The sequence below is a fragment of the Schistocerca gregaria genome, chromosome X, assembly GCF_023897955.1.
Source record: "Schistocerca gregaria isolate iqSchGreg1 chromosome X, iqSchGreg1.2, whole genome shotgun sequence".
Taxonomy (NCBI): Eukaryota; Metazoa; Arthropoda; class Insecta; order Orthoptera; family Acrididae; genus Schistocerca; species Schistocerca gregaria.
In genome coordinates, this window is record NC_064931.1 from 487,498,965 (window position 1) to 487,511,798 (window position 12,834).

Here is a 12,834-nt window from a genome sequence, read left to right on the forward strand (position 1 = left end):
TGCATAACTGGCATCTACATTCTAATGATTGTCGAACATGCTCAAAACAGCCAGGTGTTTCATGAATAATGGCTGTAGTTTCAGCCAAACATGCAACACGCTCTTCTGGAGTGTGTATTGATGTCTCATACATCAAACGCTCCATGTCTCCCCACAAAAAGAAATCCACTGGAGGTCAGCAACATCTCTAAAACAATATTTATCACACAGCAATTTGAATATCACTAATGTCAAAACCTTCATGGAACACTAGAGGGTAAACAGGGCACCTATGGCATTTTTGTCACATAACAAACTGTTTGTTTTTATATCCTCTAAACACTAAGGTATTGTGCACATAGTATTCTAACCTACCTGGATAGCCAAGTGCATTAAAGTGCTTGCTTCCAGGACACTGGGAGGCACACCATTGCTGTATTAACTCCGTCTTGTGGATTAATGATGTGGGCTGGTGTGTTGGCCAGCCTGAATGTGGTTTTTGGATGGTTTTCATCGTCCATCTAGGTAAGTACCAGGCTGGTCCCTACATCCCACATCAGACGCACAATGTACAACCACTTTGAAACATAATGTCACACTAGATCGTGCAATTACACTAGATCGAGACAGAATAGGTACTATGATTCCTCCCTCCATCCATCCCCCCCCCCCCCCCACCACCACCACCACCACTTCTTCACCCAGCAAACGTGTCACAGCTGAAGTTTTCCTGGCAGATTAAAACTGTGTGCCAGACCGAGACTCAAAAGCGGGGCCTCTGTCTTTCACGGGCAAGTGCTCTATCATCTGAGCTACCAAGCACTACTCACGGTCCGTCCTCATAGCTCTACTTCCGCCAGTACCTTCGTCTCCTACCTTACAAACTTCACAGAAGCTCTCCTGTGAACCTTGCAGAACTAGCACTCCTGGAAGAAAGGATGTTGCAGAGACATGGCTTAGCCACAGCCTGGGGCATGTTTCCAGAATGAGATTTTCACTTTGCAGTGGAGTGTGTGTTGATATGAAACTTTCCAGGCAGATTAAAACTTACCCACAAAAGGCAAAAGTCCTGAGTCCGAATCTCGGTCCAGCGCACAGTTTTAATCTGCCAGGAAAGTTTTATATCAGCGCACACTCCACTGCAGAGTGCAAATCTCATTCTGGAGACATGCCCCAGCCTGTGGCTTAGCCATGTCTCTGCAACATCCTTTCTTCCAGGAGTGCTAGTTCTGCAAGGTTCACAGGAGAGTTTCTGTGAAGTTTCGAAGGTAGGAGACGAAGGTACTGGTGAAAGCAGAGCAGTGAAGACGGGCTGTGAGTTGTGCTTGGGTAGCTCAGATGGTAGAGCACTTGCCCATGAAAGGCAAAGGTCCCGAGTTCGAGTCTCAGTCTCGCACATAGTTTTAATCTGCCGGGAAAGTTTCATATCAGCACACACTCCGCTGCAGAGTGAAAATCTCATTTTGTGCCACAGCTGGTGTGAACATTTTTGTGTGAGTTGATGCTTATCCCACCCTGAGGTCAATGGGAATGGTTATATGCCTCTTAGTCTCGCTGTAGCAATCATCCATTGAAGTCCTTCCACAGAAAATGCGAAGTGTTCTGACAGAGCAAAAAGTTAACCTCAATTTTCATAAGAAACTTGCATAAATTACTATAGAAGCTCATGGCAGTTATGTATGGAAGTGTATGATTATCGGAACACAAGTTTTTGAGTGGTTTAAAAGGTTTAAGGAAGGACATGAAACGATTGTATATAATCTCTATACTGGACGAGCTCCAACATCAAAATCAGAAAACAACGTTGACAAAATTGATAAACTGATCCCTTAAAATCATTCTCAAATATCACAGTCAATCAACATTATTACATTGAGAATCTGACTGCCATTCGTAAATGAGTGAAGAGACATTCTGACGTGGAACACCAAATCCTGGATGCTTCACAAAGACAATTTAAACATTCCATCCTGCCTTGCCTGCAAAGGTCTTTGTGAAATATGGCATCACCAGGTTGGACCACCCCACCCTATTCACTCCAATTGGCTCCCTATTATTTTTTTCAGGTCAAACTGGCACTTAAAGAGACAAGATCTGACAGTGTGGAAGCTTTGTTAGCAAAAGCGTACTTCCAGCACTGCTAGGAACAATGGAAAATTTGTATGAAGCATTGAATGGTTTGGTGAGGAGAGCACACTGAAGATGATAAATTTCATAATGCCACACATTGTAAGGTTGGTTCTCCATTAAACTTGAAAAGAATCATACCAGTCCAAAACTGGTATTGGCTAGATAAAGGGTACCACAGAGAAAGGCAGTAAGACCTTTTTTACTGCACTGGAGTCTACATGACATAGCATTGTCTTTTTCTAGTACCTTTCTGCAATGAATTTATAATCTTTATCTAGGGAATGTCATTCAAACAGTACTCATACACATGTTTTTTACAGTATTTTTGAAGAAAGAATACTATTATTATTGCTATACTTACTTGCTTCACTTCATCTGCAGTTTTGTTCTCAATTAATTCCATTTTCATAATATCAGATAATTTCTGGAACAACAGATTTTTTACTGTTAAAAAAGTAAACAAGTGGAGATCTCTGAAAGTGTTTAATACTTAACAATATTAATGTACATACTGCAGAAAGATATAACTATGTACATACTGGTTCCAATAGAGAGAGAAAACATTGTGTGATAAAATAGAGTATTCAGGTGTGAAAGTCGTAACACGTTAATTGTTTGAACAGAAATCAATACTAAACTATCCTCCTTCACATGTGTAACTGGTCCCAAAAGTTGTAAGAGTTGGAATCAGTTATCACACACACAATTTGAGCCAGACATGGCTCCTTATTATGGTTTGACATGTATCAGACATGACCCACGATGGCTCTTTGTGAAACTTGTGCAATTTTATATCATCACTGACTGATAAACTAATAGAAAGTTCTCCAAAGAGATGATAAAGGTCAATAACATTTGTGTTTCTACATCTACCTGCTGCCTGGAAGTTAGTCGCACAACTCACCAAAATATAAGTTATCACGAATTATTACTTTATTACAGTTTAAATGTATGATAGTGCTTTTTAGTCTATTGTAAAAGTAGGTTGATGTTCCACTGGGATTATTGCAGTAGGAAATCCAGTGAAACTTAAGATGAGGCTCTCACACGGAATTGTAGGTTATGGAGTCAAGACAAGAGAATCACGGAACAGGGAAGAAAAATTAATGTAACTTGGGTGGAACTAGAAATGGCACATTTTGATGGGAGAATGGGACCTGGGAAAAGGTGACAAATAATAATCAAAAGGAGTAAACCTCAGAAACCAAATTTCAAACTCCGGTTAACAATCTATTTGATTTGTTACCTGAAATAGCAGAAGAGCCTCAATAAATTTTTGAGCAAAGCAAAGTGCAGCAGCCTCACAGTAACAACTAGTTCGTTAGGTCAGTAGAAAAGTAGAGCAGAAAGAAAAGAGTCCTACTGCACCATAGCAGGGTATGGCCAAATGCTACAGGAAAACCTAGGTGTAGAATCCCAGGTAACAAGTATCATGAAACATAGTGCTAAGCTTAGCCAGGTGGCAGAGGCTTACTAAGGAGAACAGAATAAACTGTGTTTAAGAGTAACTTGAAGGAGGTGGGATGGGTATATGCATAGAATGAACCACAACTCCACTAACAAACTCTCAGAGGTTGTTCAAGGATACCTTCTGAGTATTATGGTATAAGGGACCATGATCTTCATTAGCTCATTACAAATTTATTGCATTCATTTGATTCATTGACCCAATTGGATTTCTATCTGTATGGCACTGAAAATAATGCACAACAGTGCAAAGGTCAACATTATGTGCTGTGTGTCTTGTTTGGAAACAAACTTGTACTTACAGTACTTGCTATTGACAACAATTATGCTCCCTTTACTCTTTACTCTCAAGCTTGCATTCACTACTGCACTATTCTACCTCAGATTTGTTTTTCTGACAGTGTTAGTTGCACGTTATCAGTGATACACAGCAGTATGGACTGGTTTACTGACGAAGAGATGACTGATATGCGCTTCATGTTAGGTTCCGCAGAATGCAGTCAAAGAGCAGCACAACAATGCCTATGCTGTTCCCACTGTGATGACAACCACATCACAGTTCTTTTGCATCTACACATAGGCATCTATGAAAAACTTGATGTGTTGTACATTTTGGTAATTGCATGTTAGTCTTTTTCATTGTTGTGACAGCCCCTGCAACAAGGTAAATGGGGCAACAATCATAATTATATTACTACTCTGCAATGAGCCGTGTGAGGCCAAGGGTCTCTTACACCAAAATACTCAAAAATTAACCTTGTAAAACCTCTGACAGCATGTTCGTAGAGCTCTGGTTCACCCTGTAGAAAGATGTGATGTCGAATTCAACTTATTCCACAGCAGATTTGTGTCACTATTTGAAAGTTGCTTTTCTCAAAAGATTATACACAAAATCCATTAAAAAAGTAAGTCTCTGAGAACTAAAGAAATCAAAATCCCATGTACAAGGAAGAGTGAAATTATATAATCACCTGAATAAATCAAGATCCAAAATTACTTGCATACTATGAGGGATACGGTAACATTTTAAGGGAAGCCCCCAAAATGTCAAGAAGTATGTACATTCTGACAGAAATTAACAATGCAGGCAATAAGATTAAAACCATATGGGATATTGTCAAATGTGAGACAAAACAGCCAGAGTACAAGATATCATAACAATTAAACTAAATGACACTGCTCTGAATGATAATCACAAGTTGTGAGTACTTTTCACAATCACTTTCTACATGCAGCAGCAAAAACAAGATTAAGTGATTCAGTTGAGAAGCCAGAGAATGTATTTAAAATGTCACGCCACAAAATTTTAAGCAGCTAGTAGTAGCACCAACATCCATCATTAAAAGTAATAAAATTAAAAACATTCTAAAGAAACCAGAAGTTCATATGATGTTGAAGGAATTTCAAAGAGAATTATGAAATGATGTTCTGACTTAAATAAATACTGTCCTTAGCGAGATATGTAATCCATCACTGGCACAGGTAATTTTTCCAGACAGATTAAAATAAACAAGTATTAAACCTTTCCATAAGAAACGTGAAAAGACAGACTTGTATCATTATTGTCCAGTTTCCTTACTGATATCTTTTTCCAAAACATTCAAAAAGGTAATATACTGTGCTCAAGATTAGTATCAATTTTAAGCTGAAACAATTTACGTTATGAGGGTGGTTTGAAAAGTTCTCGGAATGGAATAGAAAAAAAGTACTTACATCAATGATTTTTTAAATATTTTTCAATGTAGTCTCCTCCTAGATTAATGCACTTGGTCCAATGATGCTCCAGTGTTCGATTCCATCTCGAAAATGAGTTTCCTACAGGCCTCCGAAATAGTTGTCAACTCCGGCTATCAGTACTTTGTTTGAAGTGAATCTTCGTCCACGAAGAAAAATTTTCAGCTTTGGGCAAAGATAGAAGTCTGACGAAGCCATATCAGCTGAATGAGGTGGGCGTGGCAACAATTCATACCCTAGTTCGTGTAATTTTGCCATGGCAATGGCGTCAAGAGTCGTGGCGTCCATCTTGCAGGTAATTTTTTCATTTCTAATTCTTCAGTTAAAATGTGATATACCCTTTCAGATTACATCGGGCAAGCGTGAGCAATTTCAGGCACTTTCAATCGGCGATCCTTCAAGACCATTTTGTGCACTTATGATTTCCCGACCACTGAGCAGATCATCATCTAAGCTCTCTCGACCAAATTTAACTTGACATCAGTTAAATATGAAGGAGCAGAGTCCCCTAGTGTATTCTGGAAATCAGCATGAATGTCCTTTGCTTTCATACCTTTCTTTACGAAGTACTTAATCACTGCTCATATCTCGATTTTTTCCATCTTTGCAAATCACTACGTGGGAACAACAGAGCCACATCACTGCCACAGCTCTCTTACAAGAGCACTGACATGGTACGAGTTTACAGGCAACAGTCCAATGAATATCACGTGAACAACTCGTTGCACTAGCACTGACATCTCATGGCGATTCTGAGAACTTTCCAGGCCACCCTCATAGCATATCATTTTTAGGATTCCAGAAAGGTTGCCTGACAGTGAATGTTATTTATACATCCACTCACCAAACAGTACAAGCCTTAAATAATGAAACGTTGTCAGTTGGCACTTTTTGTGATTTTTCCAAAGCATTTGACTGTGTAGGTTATGTTAACATACTTGAAAAACTCAAATTTTATGGAATTTATGGCTTTACACACAACTGGTTTTAATCATACTTGACCAGAATGCAAGAAGTTGTGATGATTAAGTCCAGCAATGTTGGAAGGGTAAAAAATTTTAGTGGAGAGGGAGAAGTAAAAAAAGAAGTCCCTTTGGGTTCAATATTGGGGTCTGCTCCAATTCTTTTTATATGTGAATGATCTTCTTCTTAACATTCAACAAGAATAATTGGTTCTTTTCACAGAAAATATTAGTGTTACAATGAATCCCATTGAGAGGAAGCAATGGAAGGGATTTTTAATGATCTTTTCACGGACTTGTTAAGTGGTTCTCTGAAAATATTTTCAAGGAACTTTGTATCCTAACCACTGTGTCTCAGTATATTTATTCATTAATGAAATTTGTTGTAAGTAATATATTTCTATTTCCAACCAATAGCTCAATACATAGTATCAATACTAGGAATAAGAACGATCTATATAAACACCTAACATCACTGACCTTGGTCCAAAATGGGGTAAAATATTCAGGAACACACATTTTTAGTAAATTGTGAGCAACCATAAAAAACTTGGTTTCAGATAAAAGCACAGTTTAAACAGAGTTAGAAAGACTTTTTGATAGGCAACTCCTTTTACTTTACACATGAATATCTTAACAGGGACTGTTAGGTGAGCTTAACTAAAAATGTGTGTTAGATTTCAGTTTTGACAGCACTTGGTCACAACAGTCAAGATTAGGTATTTACTGTGTGATAACTCTGTTAAAAATGCATAACTATGTTTCATTCTGACAGGGTATTAATTTTGTAAATATTAGCAGTTCCAGTTTACTGTAATGTATTCACCTACCTTGACAAGGTCCTAGGAAATTATCAGGGTAGTGAGTTTTACATTCAGATGTTTTATGTTTTTTATGTTATATTTTCTGACTTGTCCACACCCATGAGAATCATCTCATTTTTGGGTCTATGGAATGAAAATTAAATCTAATCTAAAGAAAGTGATTGAAAAGTAGTGGTTTTAAGATTAGAGGGGAAAAAAGTGCCACGGCAGCTGCAGTGGAAAGAAACCTCAGATTGCAAGAGAAGGACTAAACAATAACGTTTTCATTAATGTTAACACTAGTCACATTTACACACACTAAAAACTGTCCCATTCCACATCATTTTGACAAAAGAGGCAGTAAAATTAAATATGGAACATGTAACTAGTAACTAGAGATGTGAACAATAACTAAAGACAAAGAAGTGAATAATGCCTAACTACAAGAATTTTACAGAATACTGAAAATCACTCCTGTGATCAAATTACGTGTCACATAAGCACTGAGATGATATATGTAAACTGGTTAAGAAATCATGCTCACTTTTTTTGAAAACTCAAAAACTAAAGTGCTTTGTAGTAGCCATCTTTCCTGTCTAACTGTTGCAGGCAATATGTAGGACAAGATAAATAGTACTTAAACTATTTGCTGACTAGCTTACCAATGTTTATAAAACTGCTCACTTTCTGTTTATATGTGGTCACTGCACCAGTGCTATCCAATGTTTCCTTTGGTGATGAAATAGCTGAGAACTCTCTGCCTTTAACAGCATCCTTCACCTTTTTAGGTTTACTTTTAAGAGCTTCCATTCGCTCAAGAAATTCATCGGGAGATGATCTACAACAATAAAACTTATTAGAAAAAAATGTGTAATCTATACTACTACACAAAGACAAAACATTGTTTTACAGTGTTAACAAAAATCTCTTCTTGTTTTACAGGATACTCCAGTAAACATTCAACAGACATAAGCTACATGTTTTTTACAGGTTTTCCATTAAAAATGACTGTGAGAAAGTTAGTTCTGACTGTGATAGCAGGGACTTTAAACCACTAGACAAACTGCTTCTCCCACATATATTTTTCCCCTTACGTATAATTAGAAACAAACATTTTATACACAATGGGTTGTTTTGTTTTCTTCCTAGCAGACAGTTTTAACAGAATACTGCAAAGTTATATTTATGGCTTATCAGCTTATTGTTAAAATACTACTATGGAACAGGGATTGTCAGAGACTTTGTAATACTACACGTACACAGATTTAAACTATGTGAAATACTGCCACTGAACCTACTACCCTCACAGATCCAGCAGCTGGAGAGGTCTCTCTCATAACCCCATACACCAATGATCCCAACCGATTTACCCATTCATTTTAAGTGACTCCAACTCCCAATCAAAGTTTCATTTGCAATAATAATAAACAAGGCTCGGCATCAGATAGACGGGGAGGAAGAGATGGACTGAGACGGGGGAGGGGGAGGGAGGTGGGGGAGATGAACAGAGAGAGAGGAGAGGAGATTGATTTATCTTATTGTATTATGATGATCATTTCTTCCTATGGAGGCTGGTGACAGTAATATACTTTCACATTCCGAAGAGAAAGTTGATGATTGAAATTTCATAAAAAGATCTCACGGCAACAAAAAATCCCTTTGTTTCAACAATTGCCACCTTAACTTACATATCATATCCAGGACACACTCTCCCCTACTTTGCAATAATAAAAAATGAGATGCCCTGCTTTGGACATTTTTGATGCAGATCTCACAGTGCGCCCAATACACTAGCAGAGGACAGACAAGTGTAGCATAGGCAGTCTCTTTAGTACATCCACAAGAATAACCCAAACAAATCCAACTCCAGAGGACATGAAGAGTGTACTAGCAATAACTGATTAACACAGCAAGAAGATGGCCAACAGATAGGCTCCACAGCACTACCTCTTGTGTAACAATAAAGTTCAGTGTTAAATCAAACTCAATCACTGAAGAGTTGTCAAACAATATATAAACATAAGAGAAAATACCTAAAAAACTGCATGTCAGAGAGTTTTAACAGAGCAGAATATCAGTCGGCATGTATTGGGCTTCTATATCACGTCATTCTGGCTATACAGACAACATGTCTACGATAATTATGAGTACGAGTGTGGAACCAGAGTACAAAAGAAAGCCATAAGCCGAGAGGAGTAATGAAATATGATTGTACCAGAGAATGACATGCACCTTTCCTGCATAACAATAAAGGACCATGAGGCTTCATTCACAATGGTGGCTAAAAGATGCACAAATGAGAGGCCTGTCTGTCATAATAATTTAATTCTTTCTACTGCAGGATGGATTGGTGACATGAATCCCATTGCACCTGGTTTCACTATCTAGGAACCAAAGATGCCCAAGATGCAGTGGGCACACTAATGCTTCCATTGCTATGCTGAGTGACAAAATGTATAGTCCAAATGATAATTTTTATCACATTGGCTGACACGGCATGGTATAGCAATTCTCTTCATTCCCTTTCAATTACTTCACACCCTCAGCTGTTAATCCATCTTCAAATGGTGCACAAATCCCACCCATTAGAATGGCAATCCTTGGGGTCAGAGCTCAAGAACTCAACAATACAGACATATAATGGAGCATTCAAGCTTCACAGTCACAGGCATTACAAGTTTATCTACGGCAGTACTTTTGTGGCATACAACGCACATTGCAGTACCTTTGCATTACTCTGTGTTCTCAGTTGTACGTTGGATACTTACTTTCATGTAATAGCAATCATTTTGCATGATAAATTGTCATGATGTGGAACGAGTCATTTTACATTCATACTGCACATTAATTTGTACATCTATTTGTACTCTAAACATCACCATATAATTATTATTTTTTCCCTGAAATAAGAGCAAGATATACACATTGAGTTAACAATTCCAACCCATCACTTTTTATGCATTACAAACAGAGAAATTCTATGGAATAGGAGGAGTTGTCAAGGAGAAACTTTTTCAGTTTATTTTGAAATTTTACCTTGCTGTCTGTTAAACATTTTATATCACTGGGTAAGTGGTCAAAAATTTTTGTTGAAGCATTGTGCACAACTTTCTGTGCCAAAGACAACCTTAATGTTGAGTAATCAATGCCATTTTTTCTTCTAGTATTGTAATTATGTATCTCATTGTTGCTTTTGAACTGCAGTGGATTATTTATAACAAACTTCACGAGGGAATAAATATACTGTGAAGCAGTAGCCAGAATGCCCAACTCCTTAAACAGATGTCTACAAAATGATCACAGGTGAGCACCACATATTATTCTTAAAGTTAAGTTTTGGGCAATGAAGACCACCTTTCTTAAAGACGTGTTACCCCAGAACATTATTCCATATGAAATTACTGAATGAAAATAAGCAAAATATGTCAACTTACTGATTTCTCTTTCCCCAAAATTTGCTATGATTCCACATGCAAATGTGGCTGAACTAAGTTGTTTCCAGAACTGAATATGATGTGTCTGTGTGAAATTCAGGGTGAGACCATTCACAGAAAACCAGTCAATGACACTTTGGAGAACTTTGTTCACCATTTCTTCCATTTCTGTATGCAAACTGGAAGTTATTACAATACTGGTGTCATCTGCAAAAAGAACTAATTCTGTTTGTTGTATATTAGACGGTAGATCATTTAGATATATGAGAAACCGTAGTGGACCTAAGGTTGAGCCTTGGGGAACCCCACACATGATTTCTCCCCAGTCAGAATTATTTCCCTGGATTCTATTAGTTGAATTACTACTAAGTACAGCTTTCTGCATTCTTTTGGTTAGATATGACTTGATCCATTGGTTGGCTATGCCATCAATCCAATAAAACTTCAATTTATCTAGGAGTATACTATGATTCACACAATCAAATGCCTTAGACAGGCCATAGAAAATACCTACCAGTGCTATTTTGTTATTTAATGCTTGTAATATCTGGTGTGTGAACACGTAAATGGCAATCTCAATAGAGCAACCATTCTGAACCTCAAATTGTGAATTTCTGAGGATATTATTGTTGGCAAGATGAGATACTACTCTAGAATACATCACATACTATTCTAGAATACATCACCTTCTCAAAAATTTTTGAAATTGATGTCAGCAGTGAAACAGGTTGGTAGTTACTGACATCTCTCTTACCACCTTTCTTGAAGAGGGGCTTAACAATGGCATATTTTAGTCTCTCTGGAGAAATGCTTTGATTTAGTGATGCATTGCATATTTCGGACAGTACCAGACTTATTATATGGGAACAAATCTTTAGTACGCCATTGGAATCAGCATCAAAACCAGAAGAGCTTTTATTCTTGAGAGAATGTATGGCCCTCTTAATTTCAGAAGTAGAAGTTGGTGGTACATTCATTCATATGACGTAACTTTATATGAGTTACTTCTTCAACATATTGTTGTGATCTTTCTCTTGAACTGTTGGTCCCTATGCTCTCTACTGTGTTTATGAAATGATTATTAAATACATCTGCTACCTGTGACTTGTCATTTATAACCCTTCCATTCAATTCAATAGTAATGTTATCCTCTTCTGTGGTTGGTTGTCCTGTCTCTTGCTTCACTATACTCCATATTGCCTTAACTTTGGTAGTTGTATATTTCATGCTATTTCACTGTTGTTTATGTATTTTCACAGAAACAACGATGACAGGGTAACAAACTGAATAAAACACAACTCCACAGCAAGCTACTGGATACCACACGTCCCTTATACCGAAACTCTCATAAAATATCATTGAGCAACACTCATAATTTTGTCGAAAGAGTTCAAGTGCCCTATTCAGAAAAATAAATGTTACTGTCATAAATTACATCTACCACATATGTTTTTTTTCTTAAATGAGTTAACTTTACCCTTTCTTTAATACTCTCGGTTAAGAATGTTTCTTTTATTACTAGAACCACTTAAAATTAAATTTTTGTCACAAGTATATTGGTTAGGATCTTTCTTCTTCTTTCTTTCTCCATTGTGAACAGTAGAAGAGTGCATTTGAACTTGTTAGACTTTTCTGACAGTTCTTTTTCTTATTCTCTTCCCAAAATCTCTTATTTGCTGTGTTGCCTCTTGCATTCCTCTGACCACTGTTTTCCAGTGTGTTTTTAGCTTTCTCTGCAAATTTGTAGTTTGCAACTAGGTGTCTCCAAAGACTTTGAATTCTGTGGCGGTATCCTCTGTGTCATATATTTTTCATTAGTCCTGCTTAACTTCCCCTCACAAATATAACAAAACAAAAAGACATCAATTTTATTTTCCCAAGTTACAGCCCATTCTTTGAGAATTATTTTGCAAAAAAATTATGGGTTACCACTTTCCATCTTCTATGGAATGGTGAACTATGTTTTTTGTATAAAATAAAATACATGAAGTGAGTTTACATTTTTCCATGTTTTCATGGTTTTAATTATGTATTTTTACAGTCCTTATAATAAATAGCAGGCCCTATATATTTCACGCAGTTTGGAGTGTAAATAAATAAATGGTCATTTATTTTCCAAATTTTCACATGTTTCATTTTGTGGCACCACAACATCAAAAACAAAATTTTCACATTTTAAAGTGCCATAAAATGAAATCAGAGAGAGATAAAATGCTAAAATATGGTGTGGTTACTTAGCTCCATATGGAGAATAAATAAGCCAAGTTTCCTCAAAGTCTGAGTTTGTGGGTGAGATGACCTGGTAGTGTTGCATAAAAAATACCA

General features: G+C 37.1%; 1 protein-coding gene across 1 annotated transcript in view; it reads right to left on the reverse strand.

Moving 5' to 3' along the window:
* The window catches only part of LOC126299178 (ATP synthase mitochondrial F1 complex assembly factor 1-like), a 54,413-nt gene that overhangs the window by 36,479 nt on the left and 5,100 nt on the right, over window positions 1-12,834 (reverse strand). Inside the window, exons 2-3 of the mRNA XM_049990946.1 lie at window positions 7,760-7,913; window positions 2,471-2,533 (exon numbers count right to left, since the gene is read on the reverse strand). Coding sequence (XP_049846903.1) covers window positions 2,471-2,533; window positions 7,760-7,913 — 217 coding nt within the window. The remainder of the gene's footprint in view (window positions 1-2,470; window positions 2,534-7,759; window positions 7,914-12,834) is intronic.